The sequence below is a fragment of the Panthera onca genome, chromosome B3 (genome assembly GCF_046562875.1).
Source record: "Panthera onca isolate mPanOnc1 chromosome B3, mPanOnc1 haplotype 2, whole genome shotgun sequence".
Lineage (NCBI taxonomy): Eukaryota > Metazoa > Chordata > Mammalia > Carnivora > Felidae > Panthera > Panthera onca.
In genome coordinates, this window is record NC_138344.1 from 315,938 (window position 1) to 339,274 (window position 23,337).

Sequence of the window (23,337 nt, forward strand, 5' to 3'; positions counted from 1 at the left end):
CAGGTCATGATCTCACAGTTCGTGGGTTTGGACCCCATGTCAGGCTCTGTGCTGACAGCTGGGAGCCTGGAGCCTGCTTCGGATTCTGTGTCTGCCTCTCTCTCTGCCCCTCCCCCACTCACACTCTGTCTGTGTCTCTCTCAAAAGTAAATAAAGGGTAAAAAAATTTTTTTTAAAGTGAGAACACCGAGGCTGAAAGACGTGAATGATTTCCTAGTGTCACTGCCTAGTAGGTGACGGGGCTGGAGGGAGCCATGTCCTTCTCATGACACTGCTCAGAGCAAGGTGGCCCTGGGGGGATGGGCATGCGCTTCAGCCAGCAAGGGCACCTGCAGCCACCCTCAGGACTCTGCCTCTTCTGTCCCTTGTGAAGACACTCAGCAAATACTCCCACCCCCTAATTACACAGCCTCTGAGTTACAGCTCAGGGCAGATAGGCCACGATCAGGATCAAGTACTTAGAGGAGTGAAGGAGTTAGCACACCCTGAATGGATTCTGCCCTTAATTTACAGCCAGTGCCTTTGCTGTGGGCCTAGACTGAGGGCCGTCCCCCCAGGGCGGGAAATAGCCGGCCTTTCATGGAGCATCAGAGCCAGAAGTACAGGAGGCTCAACCCCCAGCAGGAGGAACAGGCATTCCCTCTGGATGATCTGGAAAACAATACGGTGCCTCACTTGGGTGTAACTGGGAAACATGGGCTCCGTCTGTGCTGCTCAGCGGTGCCCTAGGCTCCACTTGCTCCCCAGAGGCCCCTGGACATCCCGCCCACTCCTTGTTTGTAAACCTGCCCTCAGGCCGGCAGCAGAACCCACCTGGAGATTTACGGAAAGACACATGCTAGACCAAGGGACCCACAAGGCCAAGGGACCCACAAGGCCAAGGGACCCACTGGATCAAGGGATCCACAAGGCCAAGGGACCCACTGGCTTCCTGGAGGTCACTGACAGGAGCAGGGATTCGCAGACAGAATTTTGGGGTGGGGGTGTGGACTTAGATCACAACAAACAAGGACGCCTTTATCTCCCTGAACCTCTAGACGAATTGAGCATTTCCCTTCATTATGAACGCGGCCAACAAGCCAGCCGCACTAGCAGCCCTGGGTTCTGTCCCCACAGAAATCACTGAGGGTTCGTATCATGCTACAGTTGCTGTAGGTACCTTAAGATACGGCTTCTGCTCTTTGCGGCTTCACCACGATGGTAGCTGTCAGACGCGCTGCCGGACCTCAGCTGATGGGCTAATAAAGAGATACCACATTGCAATTAAAAAAATAATGCCGATAACCGTATTTCAAAATAATGATTTCGTCCATAACCCATATATTTCACATATTTACGAACATTCTGAGAAGGTGTCTATAGCACCAAGAAAGTAACAACGTGAAGATCTCAGACACCCACAGTAACCTTCACAGCGGGCGGAAGTGACAGGTCATGCCCCCCGGGCGGGCGCAGAGGGCTTTGTAGTTTTGAACTTCAGGTTCCGGGGGCCTCGTCACAGGGTAGCCTGCTCTACGATGGAGTGCAGGGAAGTGCCTTTGGGATCAGTACTCGTGGAAGAGCCAGGAGGGAATCAGGGTTGGGCAGAGGGCGAAGACTGAGCTCCGCGGAGGCCTCCCTGACCCCATGTGCCATTCTGAGCTGTCCCGAGTTGGCATAGGGGGGCCAGGTCCCCTTGGCGTAATGGGGTCCACCCCATGTGGGCTGGTTAGTGGGTGCAATCAGCCCAGGAAAGGGACATGACCTTGGGCAGGGCTGCTCTCTCCAGCAGAGCTATTTCCCATATTGGGCCAACGGCGGCGCACCGCACCTCCCAGCAGCTGGGGGAGAGTCACTTGTCCCTGCCGTGGCTCAGGGTGGTGGCTCACAGTCACCACAGCTCCCACCCTGGGCCTACTGCAGCTGAATCCCTGGATGGAGTCCAGGGTCCGTCATCTTTAAAGCTCTCCCAATGATTCTGATGCTCTGCCAGGCGTGGAAGCCGTGATCCCAGGTGGTAGGAGGGGGAGGGTCTCCAAGATCATGGAATCCAAGGGACTTTGGTCGAGGCTATCCAGGCTGTCGGTGGCAGAGCCGCCCGTGGCACTTCTCCATGTACTGATTTCACGTGACAAGTATTCGAGACACTTACACACCAGGGGCTCACAAATCTCTCAACGCAGGGCCTGCTCGGGCTGGCACGTCGCCTGGGGGGGCTGTGCGTGCACACGGTTTTTCTGCGGGGCAAGCTAAGCTGGCATCTGTCAAAATCCCAAATGTGCCCACTCAGCACTTCTACTCCTAGATATGTGTCCTGAGGAGAGACCTCCGCACGGATGACATGACTTGTGCCCAAGGATGTTCACCCAGAAGTTATTTTTAATAGTAACACCTAGAAAAAGTCTCCATGTTCATCATGGGGACTGCTCAAACAAAAGGAACCCTATGTGGCCATTAAAAAACACAGGGAGCTCTGTCTATGTTGATACAAAAAAGTAACAACAACCCCACAAGGTGCATCAGTAAGCACAGAAGGAAGATGCAGAACCATGTTTAAAAGTCACAATTTGGGTGGAAAAAAAGGGAAATACTTAGGTGAATCTGTGAGAGTTCGCAGTTAACCGGGAGCTTTAAGAAAGGGGGAATCGGTCTGATTAGAAAAACAGATTCCATTCAAGGTTTTTCGGGCTGAGAGAATTTAATTCAGGAAACTGGGTTGGGCAAGTGGTACCAGAGTTGAGGAGGCAAGCCGGGGGTGAGGGGCAGCCCCGGCACGGGCCACAGAGGAAGCCGCTGTACCCTAAACGGAGGACAAAGCAGAACGAGGCTGCTGGCAGAGCTGAGGGGCTGCAGAGCCGTCCCCCATCCCTGGAGGACACACAGCTGCGGCTGGAGAGGCCACCCAACGCAGAGAGAAGGGGAAGTGAGGGCTTTTCCCCCCTACCCCAGACCTCCCGCTGTGCCTTGCCTCCGCTGAGCCCGAGCCCAAGCCCAAGCGGCTGCCCCAGGACCCTGGGAAACAGGGGCCTGTAAGGATCGGCCTCTTGGGGTATGGAGAAGAGCAGGAGGGGGCACGGAGTGCAGCTGGGAGGCAGCACGACCGACCTTGCGGCATGACAAGTGTCTTCAGGAAATGCAAAGAACCTCCCCGGGGCCACATAAGAGGTGCTAACAGGGCTTGCTTCCAGGAGTCAGGGATCTGGAGGGAGACCTAGTTTATGTTAGGGACCCCTTGGGGCTTTTAAATTTTGCACCGTGAGCACATACGGCCTATTTGAAGCAAGATGCTTGCCTGACATTCACAGTGGGTCCACTGGAAAGGGCAAGGCTGTTGTATTTTCTCACTGGAAAATATCCCGCCCGCTAAATCTCCCCCCACACTTCCCGTAACGGCCCCCGGGGGACAGCGCAGCAGTTCTTGTGGCCTCTTCCGCCAGTGTCCTCCTCAAACCGCCCCTCTCCCCGCCGGGCTGGGTGAGGGCAGAGCGGGGAGCACGAGCTGGAGGGGACGCATCCTGCCCCACCATCTCACAGCCCGTTTCACAGAGACCTGCTCGCAGCCCAGAGCCTCGGGTGGCCCGCAGACACGCTCTGTATTCACCACTCCGCATGGGGGGCAGTGGAAGGTCCACCTGAAACCCTTGTTTACCGGATGGGCTCTGGGAGCGCCACAGAGTCAGGCTCACCCAGGTCTCTCACTGGGGGACAGGAGCAGCGGGGCCACCGGCCCAGGGGTCTCTGCCCATCCACACTGCCCACCCCCCCTGCCCCGCAGGGGACCCCAAATGGACTGCAGCACCCCTTACTGAAACCCCGTCCACCGCAGCTTGGTTGGCTACAAGGCAGGACCGCGAATATCTCATCAGTTGCAATGAGGGTTAAGTGCCGACAACTGTAAAACAGCTTCTGGCTCAAATACGAGTCCCCTCTTCCTCGTCTTCAAGTGTCCCCGTCCTGAAACCTCACCGGCCACTCAAGGCTCCAATGAGGGCGCCCACGTGTCTGGCCAGGGCCGGCCTGGGACGTGGGCTCCGCGGGGCCAGCCCTTCTGTCTCGAGATCGGGGTGGAGACCTGCCTGGCCAGCTGCCTCCGAACTCAAGGCAGGTGCGCAGTGGGGTGAACCGTCCGCTACCACGTTCACGGGACTCCTTTCCGGCTAAATTCCGAGTGCGCGTCCGGAGAGAAGAAACTGACAAGCTCCCTGGGCCTGAGCCTGCAGCTCCTTCGAGGCGGGGCTCTCCAGTCTGTCGGCAGATGAGCTGTTGGCACAGCCTCTGCTCAGCAGTCCAGTCACTGGGTGCCCTGCAGGATCACGACAACCAGATCCACGACCGAATGGTGCCCCTCATGCCTTTGTTTCTAAGGGGAGTCCAGGAGATGACCCAGGCAGGGCTCCTGGCCCCAGATCTCTCCTCACCACATGCCGGAGGCCACTCCACCCCCGTGGGGCTGATGCCGCCCACGGTCGTGCAGACGGGAGCCTGCGGCTGGCGCTTACCTCGCTGGCTTCAGGTTATCCTGCCGTGGGCCTCACCGTGACCCCCAGTACAGAGTGTCACCTCTAGGTGCCGGTAGGGTCCCGTAGCGCTCCCCTGCCTGCGTGTGTCCTGCTGCCTGGGTCGGCGGGGCCTGCACAGAGCTTCCCCAAGCCACCCTGTCTCCCTCTCCCTCTGCTAGTGCTTCCTAAGTGCAGCCCCCGGGCATGGAGACGGACACACGTGCCTACCTCCTATCCCCTGGTCCCTGACCTCCCTGGGACTTCGCGGTCCAGCAGAAGAGACAGGCACGTAATGAAACAATTGCAGCTGATGTGGTCAAGGCTCTGCCAGAGCAACGCGTGAGGAACTCCGGGGAGGGAAGAAAAACCGAGGAAAACACACTGAAGTTTTCCTGGACGAGTCAAGGCTCAAGTTCCAGTCACCTCTTGCTCCAGAGCAGCCTCCGTGTGCTTGCAGATTCTGTGGCTTAGGAATCCGGACCGGGCGCCGTGGGGCTGTGCCCACCCTGCTCTGTGATGTCTGGGCAAGATGAGGCTGTGTGAAGAGTGGGCCCGGCTGCAAGTGTCAACCACAGGGCCCCGTGTGGGCTCCTCAGCATGGTCTCAGGCTTCGGACATGGCGTCTCCGGGACTCCAGAACAAGTGCCCCGAGTGAGCACGGTGGTTGCCGCATGGCCTCTACGGACTTAGCCTCAGGAGACACAGCATCACCTCGCACACTTAGGAGTGGTCAAAGTCAGTGTCAGAAGACCAACCCGACCAAGGCATGAGGACATACGCACGCCTCCTGACGGGAGGAGGCTGGCAGTTTGCACCCGCGGTTTCACACTGCCCCAGGTGTCCCTCAAGCTGAATTTTGAAGGCAGACTAGAGGTCTGTCAGATGACAAAGCGGGGAAGGTGTCCCAGGCGGAGGGATGGGCACATACAAAGGCCCCGGGGCATGAGAGTGGACTGCCTTACACGAAACGAGAGCATCAGATTTCCCAGGAGCTCACCAAACACCGTCTTCCTGCTGACTCACTAGGCAGCTGTCTGCCCCTGGTCCTCCCCAGACACCGGGGCCCTGCTGCGCCCCAAGCTCAGACACCAGCCCCTCAGCTGAGGGTCAGCCCCATCGTGGGTGGAGAAACCAGCCCACGTCCCAGCTGCCTGCCCCCCTCCCCTGGCTCTGGGGCGGCAGTGAGCGCACAGGGAGTCGCCACCTGGGCAGGGCTGTGAGTGGAGCCCCATCCGGTCCCCACCCCTATGTTCTCATCCCCGGCTCTCAACGTAGAAAGCCTCGAGGCCCCCAGCCAGAGCTTTCTTGGTTTGGGTTTTCAAAGCACTAAAGGCTCTGGGTCCACTGGCTTGAATCCCAGCAATTCTTTCCATAATGGTTAGTTCTTCTGATTGTAGGCATAAAAACTCAAACTAGATTAAACAAAAAAGAGAAATTACTGGTTCTTGTAACTGGAATGTTCTAGGAGCTAGTTTAAAGAGTATCAAACAATACCAGAATTCTCTCTTTCTCTCAGTTTCTCAGCTGTGTATTTTTCTGTGTTGGCTTCATTCTCAGACAGCGTCTCCCCAAAAGTAACACCCGACGGCTCGAAAGCTCCAGGCTTAACTAACACGCAGAGCCGGCAAACCAAAAAAGTCAAAAGAGGGCATCTCTTTCCTGAAGGCTTGGACTGCAGCCCCAAAGAGGGTTCTAATTGGCCTAACTTAGATCACATGCCCTTCCCAGAACCAGTCACCCCGCCCATGAAGATGCGGTATTCTGACTGACTTTGACGGGATCAAATGCTGACCCCAGGTCGGGGTTAAGAGTTAGCCTCACTGTAGCCACACAGAATCACTTCATTTAAAAAAAAGGGGGGGGGATTCCACAACCAGAAGGGGAAAAGAAAACGTGAGAGGAAGACAAAATTTAGCTGTCATGGCCCAGTTGCACACTTCGCACACCGCACAGTCAGGGGACGGGATGCCTTCTGTGTCTGCCCAGAAGGGGCCCCTCTATCTAATTCAAGTGGAGGCGGCCGTGTGGACTACTGCTGGGGTGCCACCAAGTCTACCACACTTCCCTTGACCTGGCGCTCCAGTACTGCGTGAACCCTCCTTACCCTTTATCTCCTAGTTCAAACGCCTACTTCTCCGTGAACTGGCGGCCATACGTCAGAAGTTATTCGTGTGCCCACAGGTTCACGGCTTCTGCCTCAGACACGGCCACACAGCTGTCCCGATGTGATTCCTCGTCTGTGTCATCCGGCCCGAGACGGACTCCACCAGAGCAGCAGGTCTGGCCAAGCTGCCCTTCCAGGCTGGCGGAGGACGTGCAGGGGAGAGCACAACAGTGCGACGATCCCAGAGGAGTGTGAGCCCTCCGTTTCGGTCACGGGAGGCTGTCGGCCGGATCCCCTGGATCTTCTGTCCGCGTCCCTTTGCCCAGCCGCTGGAGACACTGCCCAGAGGAAGGGGCCTTGAACGGCGCCTCCAGAGGGCCACTACCCGAGGCCAAAGCTCTTTCCCCAGGAGACCTCTGGGGACGAGGAGGTGGCTGGGCTCCATCTGGGCCTCACCGAGGACAACCGCGCTAGGGCTCGGCTGCGGCTCCTGATTAAAACCAGATCCCGGAGCTGGGGGCCTTTGGAGAAACTGGATACCTATCATCGTAGGCAAAGGAAATCCACCACGAGAGGGAGGGAGGGAGGCTGGCTCGCGTCCCGGCACGGCTGAGCCGGGCGGTAAGGCTGCGCTTTCCTGCACGAAGGCCCCCGGGACTCCTTGCTGTGTGGGGCGATGACAGCCCCGAGACACAGGCGCCCCCGTGGAGCCTGAGGAACGTTTCCACTTTTCCTTCTCCCCACCTCCCTGCTCTTGGCTTGCCTTCAGCTGATAGACCTGGGTTCAGTCCCACTAACCAACTTTTATTCAGTTAGGGCAAAGTTATTTAATCTGAGCCTCAGTTTGGCCGTCTGTAAAATGGGGGTGAAAACGGTACCTTCCTGGCTGCCTACTGTAGGATTAAAAGGGATGCTATGAAAAGCGCTTAGCACAGGACCTGGAACACAGAGAGCCCTCAGTAAACGTCAGTTATGCTATGCCTTCTTCCTCCCTCCTTTCCCCCCTTTTCCCATCGATACCATTAAACCACAAACGCAATCCTCGATGACCATAGTAAGGAAAATATTTCACGTCCCTGATGGCGGATGCAGTGGAAAACGCACTGGCTCCGGGGCCAGACAGCCTGAGGTTGTAAATGATCGCCATTTATCAGCTGGGCGACTTAACCACTCTGAGCCTGAGTGTCTTCATGCAAACGGGGACACCGGTAATGCCTGTCCTGCCCCAGGACTGCTGTGTGTGTCACACGGGGCACCTGTGTGAAGGGGGCGCTGGAAACGGGGAGTCGAAACAGTGCTGTCATTGTTCGTGCTTCCAATACTATGCCTTCTGTCTTGCTGTCTCCTTTTCTTGTTTGGTCCTTCTCTTCCTATTTCCAAGGTCACAAGTCAAATGAACTTGGGGGGGCGGGGGTCAAGTCTTGGAGCTGCAAGAGAACTCCAGGACATTGGTTCAGTCGTTCTATCTGAAATCACTTAGAAAACAAAAAATTCATAAAAATTCAGATTCACGGGTTCCAACCCACACGTAGAGGGTCCGACTCTCTCACTTTTTAAATGAAAAATGTGTTTAAAATTTCAAAAGTGATACATGCCCATTCTAAATGAATTCCAATGATACAGAAATAATGAGTAAAAAAGGCCAGTCCTCCGAGGTAACTGCTATTAACGGTTTGGTGTGTCTCATCTAGGGTTTTGTTTTTCCTGGAAAGGGCTAAGCATATAGTTTTTATTTTTTCGCATAAAGCTAGATCATCACTCATTTTCTTCTTAAACTTAACATAGCTTGGACATCTTTCCACACCAGCACACATATGACTACCTCATTCTGTTTAACAGCTGGAGAGAATTCCATGATTGGGCTTATCGTGGTCGACTTAACCATTTCCTTATGGGTGGACACCGCGGGCTCTCGTTGGCGGATCCCACGCGGCCAGTCCAGCCTCTGTCCTCTGTATGGCACAGAGGGGCAGTCGGAGGCCCAAGGAGGGATGTGGACCGGCCAGGATCACGCAGCAGGTCAGTGAGCCAGGTTTACAGCTCTGGTCCCTGATGTGCTCTTGGCATTGAATCACACCACTGGTTTATTTTTTTTAAAAATGGTCACAGGGAACTTAATATTTTTCTGAACCTACTCCTGATACTAGGGAAGAGAAAAAAAACAACAACCAATGTTAACATTATTCCATGTATCTTTGAGAATTGAATTTTTGCTCGAACTTTCTCAGAGTTTTCATTTTTCATTATATTCCTTGCAAGGGTTCGTGAGTCAATAAATATTTCCCAGACATTGTTTCTGAAGCTAATTTTTTTTTTATGCTGGCATCCCGAAATCCCCCTTCCGCTGAGTGTGACTGTTCTGAGACCGAGCCAAAGTCCACTTCAGGAACACCCCAAGTCCCTGCCCTTCATTCACCGTAAGTGAGGAGTTTCCTCTCTTGTGGAACAAATGGAATTAAAAAGTTGTGACTGTCATCTATTTTTTCATTATGTAAATTTCTCCAAGTCCTGTCGGTATCTTTTCCAGAAAGATAAATTACCCAGTTGGCAGAGATAGAACACATAATGTTCGCAGAATTCTTGTGCGAATTTGCTCTTTGCCCAGAAATTGTGCTTAATATTCCCAGCAAGAAATGGAACAGTAAGCCCACCTCCCATGAGGGAGAGTTTGATTGGAAGCGACCACTGTCCGTCAAGTCACACCCTCTGACGCAACTGCCCTCAGAGCTCGGTGCTGAGCCGCCTGCAAATGTGTCCAAGTCTCCTGCCTCCACCCCATCCCGTCACAGAGGGGCTGCTCAGAAACCGCTCAGATTTCTGAGTAAAAAGGAAAGGAGCTGGCCGGCCAGTGTTGGTAACATCTGAATGTTGTTTAGCATCGTCCTGGGCAAAAGACAAAGGGAACAGAGGACTATGGAGTGGCTCTTTTGTTGGTGAGCTGCCTCTTGGGTCCTAAAACTCTGGCTTCTATCTTAGAATCAAAAGTAGACCCCTCTCCTGGTCCCTCAATTGTGCCTCCTAAAAGCAGGGCTCCTAGGACAAATGGCTGGTACCAGGTCCGAAGCAGGAAACGTACCAGATGAACTCGGGGCATCTTGTCACTCAAGTGGCAAGGAAGTCATCAAAGACAACTACGGTCCTACCAGAAGGCTGAAGAGTGAATTCGAAGAGGCTCCCACTGGCCAATACGGACCACCTCTCACACCCACTAGGATAATAACTGTAGTGAAGTGAATTGTGTCAGGTAGGTTTCAACCTACAAATTCATAGTGATATCCAAAGAAAAAGATTAAAAATAAAACCCAAAACACATTGGTCACCTGTGAAGAATGCCAGGAGAACCAACTTATTACTTTGAAAACCAGTCGATACAGGAAAGAATCAAACATCTATTGTGCTTTTCTTATTAAACTACACTTCAGGATTACCACACAGTAGATGAGGGTGAGTAACTTCTTATGGAAGTATTCTAGCTCATAAATGAAGAAATGATAGAATATCCCCATGTTTTAACCTCTAGCAAGCACATGGATCTACTCTCCAGCGGCTGCTAACATCATAGAAAGAGAGGAGCTGGACATATGGTCCTCCAAGGAAATATAGCACACCAGCCCTGCTATACTCTTGCCGGAAAAATCCAACCTGAATCTGACTGGACTCCTAGACCTAACTATCAATTTACAAAAATACAGTGAACAACACTGTGGAAATGTAATCATCAAGATCCGACTACAAGCAACTCTATGGGACAACCAGTCTCTCTAAAAATATACATAAAAAACAAAATGAGGGAGAGGGGGACTTATACACCAAAAGAGACTTAAAAGGAAAATCAACTGATCACAAAATATGGTTATTTCCAATCTTGATTTGAATAATCAGGCAAAGGAAGTTATGAGACAATCAGGAAGATTTGAATATTGACAGGATATTTGATGACATTAGGAATTATTTTTAATCTTTAAGGTGTGATCATTGTAATTTTTAAAAAAATTTTTTAACGTTTATTTATTTTTGAGACAGAGAGAGACAGAGCATGAATGGGGGAGGGTCAGAGAGAGAGAGAGAAAGACACAGAATCTGAAGAGGCTCCAGGCTCTGAGCTATCAGCACAGAGCCAGACGCAGGGCTCGAACTCACGGACCGCAAGATCACGACCCGAGCGGAAGTTGGATGCTTAACCGACTGAACCACCCAGGCGCCCCTCGTTATAGTTATTTTTAAGGTAATCATCAACATTTAGAGACATACGCTGAAACATTTCTGGGTGAAATCATAAAATGTCTAGGATTTGCTTCAAAATAACTCAAGAGAGGAAAGAGTGAAACAAGATTGGCCTTGAAGGTTGTTGAAGCTGAGTGGTGGGTGCATAGGGAATCATTCTATGATTCTCTCTACTGTTACATATGCTCGAAGTTTTCTATGAGTTAAAAGAAATAATAATAATAATAAAAAGACAGGGCAGTGCAGGGGGGACACCACGGATCTTGATAAGCACCCGAAACGACCCTGGGTGATTCAATTCCTGGGTTCCCTCTCTCCACACCTGAGATGCTTAAACGCAGAGGGGCTCTGATGGACGGGGAGAAGCACAGCTGTCTGTCCAATTTAAGAGTCTGCAGTCAAAGGGGATTCCAAACGCACTCTGGGCTGCATGTTATGAACTCTTTGCGGACTTCACGAAGACTCATTTTCACCAAGGACATACTGCATTTCCTTCACCCTGGGGCACGGTGTTTCCTCGACAGTAGGGAGGGCAGACATAGGTGCAAGGGATGTTTTTGACAGAACTGAGGGCTTTGCTGTCTACGCGGTTACGGTAACAGTGCCACGGAGGCAGGAAAATCCCTGGAGAGCAATCGTACAGGGCTGATGTCTCTGAAAGGTGTGGTGGGCTAGGTTGGCAGTGTGAAGGCTGCATTTCCAGGCTTGTTTCCCCACATTTTCTCCGATCACATCCTTGTTTACTCCCACACACTGGCGATTATGGTGATAAGAGGCTGAAGTAAGAGGGGACTGAGAAAGAGGTCACAAAATGAAGTGGATCTTGCATAAAATGTTTCAACATTACTTTTTCCTTTGAGCAGGATGGCACATTGTGCCGGTGTTCCGTCGCACTGGTCGTCATCATGAAGACAAGGTTTCCTAGAAATCTGCAAGCAAGACAGGCCTCTGTCCTTCTTTCCATGACTCGGTTTATTAGTTAGGAACACTTTTACTTTCAAGAATGGAAGCCACTGCATAACTGGCTTAAACAAAGAAGGGCTTTTTTTCTTTCTTTCTTTTTAAATTTTTTTTTTAATGTTTATTTATTTTTGAGACAGAGAGAGGCAGAGCATGAGCAGGGAAGGGGCAGAGAGAGGGAGACACAGAATGTGAAGCAGGCTCCAGGCTCTGAGCTGTCAGCACAGAGCCTGATGCGGGGCTCGAACTCAGGAACTGTGAGATCATGACCTGAGCTGAAGTCGGACGCTCAACCGACTGAGCCACCCAGGCGCCCCTTTCTTTCTTTTTAATCACAGCAATACCTCCACAGAGAGGTAGGGACTGTATCATCCCAACGACTTTGGGTTGGCATCTCCGAGATTCTCTTGGCCGTTTCCTCACGGGTACAAGACGGCTGCATCAGCTCCAGGCATTGAGATCTCACACCAGGCTCAGAGGCAGTAAGCAGCAGGTAGCTTCTCGGGCTCTCCTCTCTTATCAGGAAGAAAACAGTTTTCCCAGAAAATCTCACTGGCCGAAATACTGTGGCATGGTCAACTCTAGTTACAGAGCAGCTTGGAAAAACAAGCCTGGACTTTCTGGGGCCTCTCCTGGGGGAGGCGGGCAAGGGAGAGGGGCTAGGAAGAGACCCGGCAGGCAACATTTTCACTTTTCTTTTAAATGGGGCTTGGAATCCCTGCCCGACTGCCTTGGAGACCAAATACTAACGGCGCGCCGTGCCCACCTGAAGGGCTAGCCTTGTTGTCAAAGACGTGCTCCCCCACGTCTGCCTTGCCTTGAGGACATCCGTTCAGGGAGGCCTGGATGTTGCAGAAAATTCCGACTTCCCATCAGTCAGATAATCAGCACGTGTTTACAGAGCACCCCCATCGCCAAGCGCTGCAGGAACGGAGAGATGGTTCAGCAGCCGTCCTGGCCTCGGGGACCACACAGGCGGGCAGAACAGGACAGAGACCCCGGCAATGTGCAGTGACGGCACAGGACCACCGCAGGAGCCCTGTGAGCACCAGGCGGGCCATAACGGCGAGGCCGGCGCGGGGCCGGGACAGCGAGGTGAGGCCCCGAGGGCGGCCATCGCGGACACTAAAACCGGAACGGTGCGAGAGGCCCAGGCGCGGGAGGGGGTTGGGACCCTGGCGGCTGCAGGGCTAGGCTCACTGGTGTAGGTAAAGCCCTCGGCCCCCCGCGAACCTCCACTGACCTAACCTTCACCCCAACCAGCCCAGGCAGGTTTCCCGTCCGCCCCAGGGGAGAACCTACCCAAGGTCGGGCCAACTTCGGCCCACTTGCCGCTGCCTTCCGGCCTCCCCGACAGACTCGGCCCCGCCTGGCGCGGTCACATGACGCGGCCTGGCCAATCGCCCCGCCCCGCCTCCAGCGGTGATTGGTCCACGCGGTCATGTGACCGGAACCGCTAGCAGAAAGCCAAAAGGGAGCTGGCTTCGCGGTGTGCCCCGCCTGCTCGGCGTCTTCGACGTCTGGGCAGAGCACGTTCCTTTCTGCTGAGCCTGGCTGCAGGGGGGTTTCTGGCACTTGCGAACTGAAGGTGTGCCCAGGAGGCGGCCCTTGTGTTTTCTATTTTACCGGGTGAGGCCAAATCGGGGAAGGCCTTGAATGCCGGGCAGCTATTTGACCTGGGGATTGCCGAGCAGCGGAGTGTCACGTGCAGTGTTTTTTTTTTAGTGAGATGAGTCCGCTGACAGTGATCTTTGTGTGGGTTTTCATCCTACACGTGTGTAAACTCTGTATCCTACGCAAGGTGTGCACACGCTTAAGACTGCAGCAACAATTCCCGGATTGCGTTCCCTGGAACACCAGTGTCCCCTCAGGGTGTGCCAAGAGGGAATGAGAAACGCTGTGCCTTTTTTTCCTGGAAAATGAGAAAGGAACAGGACTTAGGAGAAAGAGGCTACAGCGATGTTCTGAGTGAACCACTGGTGCTGTGACCGCACGTCGTCACCCGGACGGACGTGCCCTCGTGCCTGTGGGCTGACGTGGGGGGTTACAGCTGGTAGCCTCCGTCACTGTACCTGTGCTTCATCTCCCGAAAAGACAAATCAGAAGGAAACACACGTGCCCTATGGGACGTGTCCTAAAGAACAGGATGGAAATGGATGCTCCCGTCAACCAGGACGCGGGACGGGCACCGAACGGCGGGGGCAGTGTCCCTCATGCAGCAAATCCAGGTCTGGAGAAGCCGGTGCTGCAGCAGGAGCCAGGAAGTGTGTGTACCAGGATGTCAGGCCTTGCTCAGTCCGCCCGTAGGGAGGAGCACTCAGTACCCGCCGGTGGAGTCCAGACGGGCCAGCCCTTGTCCGCGCCGCCAGCTTGGTCCCCTCACTTCCCTGGAGTCTAGCACCCTCGCAGGCGGGTTGGCCCTCCACGTGGCCTTCCTCTCCACTGCTTACCAATTCCGGCACCCTCCCCACCCTCACAGGCCCCACCCCAGACCTCTTTCCACAAGAAGCCATCGAGCAACGTCTCTAGTGCTTGCTCTCTGCCACAGGACACTGTGTTGTGCAGGGTACTGAGTGTGCGCTTGGCTGTCTCTAGCAAGTGCTTAAGCCCCAAAGAGCAAAATGGAAGGAGTGTCCTGACGTCTGTATCCACTGTCGAGGGGGCACTGGGGCTGTTTTCATGAAGGGCTTTGAGAAGTTCTGGGGACATGCAGAGGTGGCTTCGGGTCCCAGGAGTGTGTACGGCCCAGTGTCAGTCTTTCTCCTCTGACCCCAGCCCAGCCCTTGCTCTGATACTTCAGGGCCTGGGAAGCAGGGCTGTTAATGGAGCCACTGGTGCTTTCGTGGAGGGCAGCACGACAGAGGAAGTCCACAGAGGGCCAACAGGCAGGCTGTGGATGTGAGCTCCATCGAGCCCTCCCGACACAGTTCCGTGTCAGCAGCAGAGTATTAGGGAGGGGCTAAGCTCCCCTGTTGCAAAGTGGGGCCCTGGACTTCGGAGGTGTGAGGTTTTAGGTAAATTTGTCCTCATTTACACTCAGGTAGTGGCCCCTGGGCCTCAGGGTCTGCCTCATGAGAACGTGAGCTCTTTGGGGGTCACCTTCTGGCCTCGTCCGTACCTGTGCCCTGTTGGTCAGCTAACTCTAGCCTGGCTCCACCAAGACCCACATACCTAGGACAGCAAGGAGAGATGCCCAAGAAGCCAGGAAAACAAAGTAACTGAGGGCAGGGACGACGATGGCAGGGTCCGCGGAGTGGTGGACTGTACAAGTTCCACTTAAAAGGGGGGGGGAAGTTGTCAGCTGTGACCCTGCGGGAATGTTGGTTCCGGAATGTCAGGCTTTCCCAAATTTCTCTTCAGGAAATAGAAATCCAGAGTGTTATGTGAAATCTGATTTTACAATGTAAGAGTTGGCAACTGTGGAGTGCTGTCCACCTACATATCCTGACTCTGTCCTGGGAGGGGGGAACAGCCCCTCAGCACCCCTAGGCTCCACTTGTGTTTGGCCAGTGGGTAGCATAGGCAGATCAGAGACTGAAAGCTGGGAGGTCAGGATACTTAACCCCCTAGCTCCAAGCCAAGCTGAACCCTCCACCCTCCATCCCCCACCCCCATACATGGGGGCCATGGTTGGGCAGTGACTACATTCTTCTGTGCACTGCCACAGCTCCCACATGGTGGTCTCCCTTCCAGGCTATAGCTCTTCTGGTCTGGGACCCCTCTGTCCCAGGCGCAAGGGAGTAATGGCTCCCCCAGTTCCAATCTCAGTGCTGCCCTGTCCTTTGTCGATTCCCTTCATCCTGTCCTTGTAGATGCCTGTGTAAACAGTCCCTTTATTCTGAGCTCCCCTCAATTAACCTTTTGAATGTGCTCCCCCTTTCCTGCTGGGAACCACCAGTATACAGACTAATCCAATTAGAAAACAATGCCATGAGGTCCCAGCACACCTGGACCTGTAGTCCGGACCCAGGTGGAGGGGGCCCAGCTTCCACCCCTGCCGTATGCACCCGGCACGGGACTAGGTGGCAGGCCGAGGCTGCAACCACGACACAGAACACGTAGTGCTAAGACAGCAGGTACACGGTAACCCCGTGCTGAAACTGAAGAGGCAGTTCAGAGACAGGAAAAGCCTTGAAATGTGGCCAACCAGTTTAATGACTGACAAACCATGCGATGCCAGACTACGGAGCGCCAGGGACTCAGAGGTACAGAGGCCTCGGGGGGGGGGGGGGGAACACTACCACACTGTCGCAGGGAACATGGGGTCACCTAACGTTGATATGGGGTAAGGGAAGGTCCACTGGCAGCTCAGACCTATGACATTTCTCAGGGAACATGCACCCCACCCCCAAAGCCGCAGGAAGCCGGCCACCTTCACTCCCGAACGTAAATCCTCGTGCAGACCACGTCATCGGCGCCAAAAGTCTGCAGAAAAGGAAAAACCATCAGAACAGATGCCTGTGAAAAACTGTTTAAAGCATATCGCTAATAAGGCCACTTACTGCCCTGTTAAAAACTCTTGGTAACAGACATTCAATTTCCTGTGCCATGTGCTCATGCTAACGGCCAAGGTCTTTTTTTTCTTCTGTTTTTCTCTCTTAAGCTCCATGCTGGCAGAGAGGCAGCTGGGGAGCAGAATTGTGCGCAGTTTTCCTTTGTTTCTGAAGCCTGTGAATGCTGACTTAAGAAATGTTTTGGTTTTAAAAATTAAACTGAAAGCGGGGAGAAGTCATATTGGACGTTTCAGGGGTGGTTCCGTCTTCTCAGGAGAGCAAGGGGCCAGGACAGCTGTAGCCAGTGGGGGGGCGGGGGGAGACGGGGGACAGCCGGGCAGGACAGCATTGGAGGGTATAAAGAAGCTTCCAGGAAGTGGCTGCCCACACTCAGTCACCTGCAAGCTAGAGAACTGGTCTGAGCAGCAGCGGATTCCAGACCCCGCTCTGCAGCACATGGCTGGGAAAGCCGGGCACGCACGTCCCTGCCTCCCTTGCTGGTTTGGAGTGGGAGGGGTGGAATAGAACAAGACGACCCCAGAGGCTCTTTCCAGCTAAAATTCTATGGCTCTTTGTTTATCTGTTTGCTATGGGGAGGGCACAAATCGCTCCACAGACAGAGATTTCCTTCTGGGCCCCGAGATGGTATCACCCATAAGTTAAGTTTATCTTAACTCTCCCCCAAAGTAGCAGTTACTCACAGGCCTGCCTCCTGGGCTCTCACAAGCGGTCAGAACAGGGAAAGCAGTATGTTTTAACAAAGAAAACCAAAAAACAAAATTCTCCAGTCTGAAGACCTGATGTGGGCATGTCTGCAGACATACTCTTTTGGGGGGGGGGGGGGCTCCTATCTCTCAGATTCTCAGAGGGGCCTGAGGCCCCAGAGAGGCTGAGAGCCTGGATAAACCTGGGCCTTCAGGTCTGGGCCCATCAGCTGACCGTGAGATGGCTCTCAGGGAACATGTGCTAGGACATTATCTTGATGTCCGTTTCAGGGAAATACCAGTTATGAGTGACACTAAGGAAGCAAATGCCCATCACCAACTTCTTTTCCAAGTAGGGGCTCCGGGTCACACGGGCACAGCTGTCCTGTGCTCCCTGCTCTGGACACCTCCTCTGTCTGCAGACAATTCTCTGTCCGGGGAAGGAGGGCAGGGGGCCCACCGAAATTCACCTCTACATGTGCCGACCTTTCAGCTCTACGGCCACGGAGTGGTTGGGGGTTTGACTCTTTCCGCGTGCTGTGACCACCCTAGCATCTGACTCCTCACCCAGGCCAACAAGTGGCTTCATGATTCAAGAAGCAAATTACATTTCCAATCACATCTGGGATGTCTTTCTCAGCCTGCAGCCATGCTGAAAGGTTCCTGAAAGAAACTCTAGAATGTTCCGGAGTGGTCTGAGGGAAGATACTGTTTCACAGAAGGCGGCTTACAGCCCCAGGGGACAATTTGCTGTTGGCACTGGAAAAGCTTATTTCAACTTAACTAGGATAATTTGCCTCTTGTTAAAGAGACAGCATCTCCCTGCATTTTGGTTTATTAATGATAACAAGCCTTGAAACAAAAGCCCGTATTTCAGGTCTCAGATGCCAAGAATTCATGCTCCCTCTGAGGCTCATGGTCGTCAGCTGAGCCAGAGAAGGACGCACAGCGGAACGGGGTGGGGGTGGGAGTGCTGGAGTCCTTCCAGCAGACCGTGCTCTGGCCGCTGGGATGTTACAAGGTTAATAAAATCACACTTTCTTGTACAGCAAACCGGCCGGCCCTCAGCCATGCTCCAGAACTCTGGAGGTCTTTGCTGGCTCTGGTACCGGTGACGCTTTTGTTTCTTCTCCTAAACTCCCATGTGTCAGCCTCAGATTGCTCCCCCAACCCCATCAAGTATTCCTTCCCTGGAAACAGCATTAACCAGGTTGCAAAGGAAGCCAGTGCCTTCTCCATAAAAGCAGAAAGTACTTGGATCATTGCGGGGGAAGGACAGGAGAAGCCAGCTCAAGCAGCCTCAATGAAAGTAGCAGAGACAAGATCAACATGCAATTTCAGGGCTGAGGGCGACACCGGGGTCACGTGTTAGTGTAAGGCCTCATTCTACAGCTTGGGAAGGGAAGGACCACGCCCAGGTCACACAGGGTGGCTGTCCCACTCTGCTGGCTCCCTACCCAAGACTACAGGGTGACATTTGCTAAGACGGGCCGAGGAGCCGAGCCGTCTTAGAGGGGAGATGGTAACAATATGCATGATAGAGAACAAAGGAGGGGGGGTGTGAGGTAGTGGGGGGTGGAGTTATTTCAGGGAAAGCTTGGTCTCTTCTGAAACATAAAGAGACAGTGACATGAGCATTGCCCTGTCCTCCCTGTCTTCCTTTGCCCCCAACACCGAAAGTTAAGGAGAAGGAGGTATGTGATTAAACTACAGGGGTTTCTAACTTGGCCTCACCAGGTACATTTTGTGTGGCCAGGAGTGTTTAAATTGTTTTAATCTGAATATCTTTAAGTTGAGCCCACCTTTTCCAGTTCTAAAGACCCACCGCCACACTGTGTCACACTTACACTCGGACACTCCCCGAATTAGCATTACGTGCGGGGGCTCCCTAAGGCCAATGCAGTTTGTGAGTAAGTCTAGGGGTAAAAATGCTCTCAAAGGCTCCCAGTGCTGACGTATTAAAATTCCTGAAATCTTTCTCCGGCAGCAAAATGGGGGATGAGGAGGGGGAAGGAAAGAAAAAAAAAACAACTCTTCTGCAGAGTGAAACACCCTGCGACCTCCCAGAGCCCAAGCACTCTGGCTCAGAGCGAGCCACCGCGTCGCCATGGGGATGCACAGTGCGGCCACTGCAGCCCGCCTCTGGCCCTGCTCTGCCTCTGCACCGTGCGCCTCCCACACGTAACAATGATTTCCTCTGACTTAAACTGTCACCTCAAGCCTTCCGCTCCAATGTTAACCCAGGGCAAACGGAGTCCCTCTGGGTGAGGGAGGACCGCGTTCTCACGGCCCGCTGTGGGCGTCATCTGGGGACTGCGGGCTCGATCTAGGGCCCAAGCGCCTCACCAGGATGAGCTCGTCGTTGGCCAGCTCGCGGGTCCAGTAGGTTTTCGGGCCGTCGCCCTCGAGGAGAGTTTGCGTGCAGTGGATCTTGTTTTCATTCTCCCAAGTGGCCAAACTCTGCGGGTGGGAAAACCATTAGTGACATTAATTACGGTCTTGGCAGCGGGAGCAGAGACAACAATGAACACCAGAGTCACTGCTGTGGAGAAAAGCAACACATGGTCCCTGTCAGCGGGGCACACAGCCCTGTGCTGCACCCTGTGGAGTCCAGATCCAGAGGGCTGGTCACGGATTTTATGGGGTATAAATATACCTTGTATCCCACCCCTGCACTCACACTCACACGCCACTGACCCATGCTTTACATCTCCAGGAATAAAATTAGAGGATGCAGGGTTTCATTTGTGTCAAAATGGACTAGCCCTTCAAGCAATTGGGATATTAAGGACAAGAACCTTCACATCCGAACTATACAATTTTAGAACTGCCGAGACACCATATTTATAACCACACCCAGAACGAACAGGCCAGGTGCTCCTCCCTGCACGGTTCTGGGATAACATCTTCTTTTCTGTTTGCCCTCAGATCGCTCTGATAAACCCGGGGATCTCCGGCTCTGAGGGTAAAACGCTGCCACTTTCCAGGTTACATCCCTCTAGGAACATGGAATCATGTTGGAGGTGGGAGGTGAAAGGGGCATGCCCTGCAGTTTCCCCAGTATCTGCACAAAGCAAAATGCTCTACAGCCGGGTAGGGCAGGGGTGGGGGGGGGGGGGGTAGGGGGAGGGGGATATGGAACGTGCTCACTTTCTATACTCTTTCACATACTTTCTATACACTTTCACATACTCACTTTCTAACTAGCATCTGGGGAACAAAAAGCCCCAACTTCCCAGGCTGTTGCGTGAGCCTTTGAGTTTTTATAGGAATCACTGTCGCTGGCAGTAGCCACCACCGATGTCCCCAGCTGAGCCCTGCTGACTGCCAGGCTGTCTCCCAGTGACTCCCAGACCTTCACTGTTACTACCTCTACCCACTCTTTTGTTTTTTACAAACGGTACAGTGACTAGAGGCTCAGATCCTGGCAGCTCCAACCCCGGACATCGTTTTCTGGCCGCGCCAATTCTGTGGGCCAAATATTGTCACGTGGGTCACCTCCTGGGGGCTGCGTCTCTGTGTCCTTCTCTCAAACCCAGTGCCCAGAGAGTCCCACTCTGCAGATGAAATAGGCAACACTCAGGAAAGGTGAAAATCAATTTCTCACTTTCTCCCAACTTTTTTTTTGTTGTTAACACTGTAATAGGAGGGAGACTTTTTAAAGAAAAGGTAGCAGCAGCGATTTTTTTTTTCCATCTGTCCCCCCACTCTATTCCAGAGATTAATGATACGCAATTTTTGCCCATCTAAAAAAGGAATGTACAACCGCTAGCTTCAGTCCGCTGGTTCATCCCTGGGGCCGATATACGTAGAAATACAAAAGTCTTGCTCTTGAGGATTAAGAAAGCCCTTCTCCCCGCCAGAATCTGCCTTGCTTTTGGAAGGATTCCGCCTTTCCTTTAAGACAGCAAGCTGAGGGCCGGAGGGAGAGGTGCCTGCCCAAAAGGCTGCCTAAGCTGGATCCGGAGCGTCCCCGGGGGGCCCGGGGACCCGGGGGGGGGGGGGGGGGGCGGGAGGCGAGCGCTGCAGCTCCACCTGCGACAGGAGACGTGGCGGCGGCGCAACCCGGCCCTGCGGCCCCTGCAGCTACCTCCGCACCGCAGCGCCAGCGCCTGGGCACGCACCCGCACACGCACCCGCTGCGGGCGCCGCCGCCCGGGGTCTCCGGCAGCTCCCGCGCGGCTGCGAGCGCGGCGGGGCGGGGCGGATCGGGGGTGGGGTGGGGTGGCGTGGCGTGGCGTGGCGTGGCGGGGTGAGGGCAGACCCTCTCCCCAGCCCAGGGCAACCCACTCACACAAATCCTCCCTGCAAACAGCCTGTGCGCGCGCTGCAAGGAAAGCGCGCCACAGGCTGCGGCGGCCCGGGGGTGGGGGTAGGGGTGGGGGTGGGGATGGGGGGATCCGGAACGCCGCCCGGCTGCGGGGCCTCACCCTGCACTTGCGTCCGTCCACAGTCTCCTCCTCGAAGCCTTCTCCGACCTTGAAGTTGATCTCGGTGGTGCGCACCGTGGTGGAAGTCTTGATGTAGAACTGATCCCCGTCCTGGCGGATCTCCACGTGCGGCTTGGACGCGGCCGCCACCGCCACTTTCCGCAGCATGGCGTTCACACCTGCGCGGGACCGGAGGGCCGCGCCGCGGGCTCAGGTCCCAGGGCCGGCCCGGCACTCTCCAAACCCTCCGACCGCAGACAGGGACCTCAGGACGGACCCACTCCTCTCCCGACCCTCGCCCGGATTTCCGAGATGAGACTCTGAGGCTCGGGGTGGGGGTTGGGGTGGGGTAAGCGGCTTTTCCCGAGCAGCACGGTGAACTCGAGTCTCCCAGTGTAAAGGCCCTGACCCGTCCCGGACTCCGGCGAGGATCCCCCCCTTGCGCGGCTCCAGCACGAGACGAGGCCGAACCGTCGGGGAAGGCGCCCAGCCTCCAGCGCTCGTCCGCGGGGCGCGCGGCTCCCGGGCTGCCCTCGCCAGAGCTCCCACGGGGTGGCCCTGGGACGCTCCCCTCGCCCTCGCCCTCGCCCCGGGGACTCCCCGCTGCCCGGGCCGGTCCCGGAGCCCACCCCCGCGGGTCCGGGGCGCCTCGGGGCCGCTCGCCCTCGCAGGCGCGCACCGACCGCGGCGGCTTACCCAGCGCCTTGAGGAGCTCGTCGAAATTCTCGCTGCTGCGCATCTTCCAGGTGCCGGCGAAGTTGGGCATGGCGCGGGCTGCGGGCGGCTGCGGACGGCTGCGGGCGGCGGCGGGCGGCGACGGCGCGGCGGGCTCGCTCCGGCTGCAGGGCGGAGACTGACGCTCTGCGCCCAGCCCGCGCGCCCGAAGTCCCGGGGAGGGCGCCCCCCCGCCCCGCCCCCGCCCCGCCCCCCGCCCCGCCCCCGCCCCCCGCCGCCCTACCCGCTACCCCGCTCCCAGCCCGCGGGGCCTCGCGCCGCGGTCGGCACCCCGGTCTCGGTGCTGCGCCCCCGGAGCCCGCTCTCCTGCAGCCGGGGGTGGGCCCTGGGGGCGCGTCGGACGCTACAGCACTGGCCCCGGAGCGGACAGTTGCCGCAGCGGGGCGGTGGGGACGTGGGGGAAGCATTGCATCAGCCTCTGTACTTGTGTGCATGCTTGAGAGTAACTATGATATAAAGTTGAAATAAAGTGCGTGGTAGGGCTGTCTGGGTTGGGAGCCGCGCCCTCCCCACTCCCGGTCGTGCCTTCGGGGTGTGCGCAGCCGGTTTCCCACCGCTCCAGTGCGGGGTCCTATTCCGCACCCCTCCCACCCCCACCCCACCCCCACACAACACTGGCGCAGGACCAATGGGAGCGAGTGGCGGGAAAGGCCCGGCCCCGCGCGGCCCAGGCCCTGCGCGGAATCCGGGGTCCCGCGGGGTTGCTGGCCCTCACCGTCAGCGTGCCCAGGGCAGGAGGCGGCTCAGGCCGCAGCGCCACCGGACTGCGGTCGCCAGGGCTGGACACAATGACCCCGGAGCCCTAGGCAGGAGCAGGCTGTTCTGCCCAGAAGTGTGGCTCTGCACAGTACAAAGGAAGTCCCCCTTCTCCCTTTGCTCCCAAATACACACCAACCACGTCTAAGTCCCCGTAGTGTCTCCAGCAAGGGGCACAGACACTCCACCAGCCCTGTGAGCCTCCACGCCAGACGCCGAGGTTTCCTTCCGGTCTCTGTCCGCTGTTCCTTGGTGCCTGTGCCTCAGCCAGCCTGCACGACTCGGGGTTCTAGAAGCCGCCATGCCTCTGCTCCTGAACCCTGTCCCGGAAATGCCCTTCTCCTCTCCTCTCCTCTCCAGGTCACTAAAATCCATCCTCGTGCCGTCTCTTTTGTGATATTCACGTTCCCAATCAGATGTGATGATTTTTCTCTCAACCCACAGGATCCTCGT

General features: G+C 55.3%; 1 protein-coding gene and 1 long non-coding RNA gene across 3 annotated transcripts in view; both read right to left on the bottom strand.

The window, feature by feature from the left end:
• Window positions 1-13,157, bottom strand: part of LOC132668566 (uncharacterized) — a 31,660-nt gene extending 18,503 nt beyond the window's left edge. For both annotated transcript variants that reach the window (XR_013556500.2, XR_009605625.3), the window contains exons 1-2: window positions 13,069-13,157; window positions 1,160-1,238 (exon numbers count right to left, since the gene is read on the bottom strand). This is a non-coding gene — a long non-coding RNA (uncharacterized LOC132668566). The remainder of the gene's footprint in view (window positions 1-1,159; window positions 1,239-13,068) is intronic.
• A 2,746-nt stretch (window positions 13,158-15,903) lies between these two features.
• CRABP1 (cellular retinoic acid binding protein 1) lies at window positions 15,904-22,241 on the bottom strand. Its single transcript, XM_078449133.2, has 4 exons — window positions 22,090-22,241; window positions 21,394-21,572; window positions 19,310-19,423; window positions 15,904-16,191 (listed from the first exon to the last, which is right to left on the bottom strand). The coding sequence occupies exons 1-4, from the start codon at window positions 22,157-22,159 to the stop codon at window positions 16,141-16,143; spliced, it is 414 nt and encodes a 137-aa protein (XP_078305259.1). The 5' UTR covers window positions 22,160-22,241; the 3' UTR covers window positions 15,904-16,140.
• Between the last annotated feature and the right edge of the window lie 1,096 nt (window positions 22,242-23,337).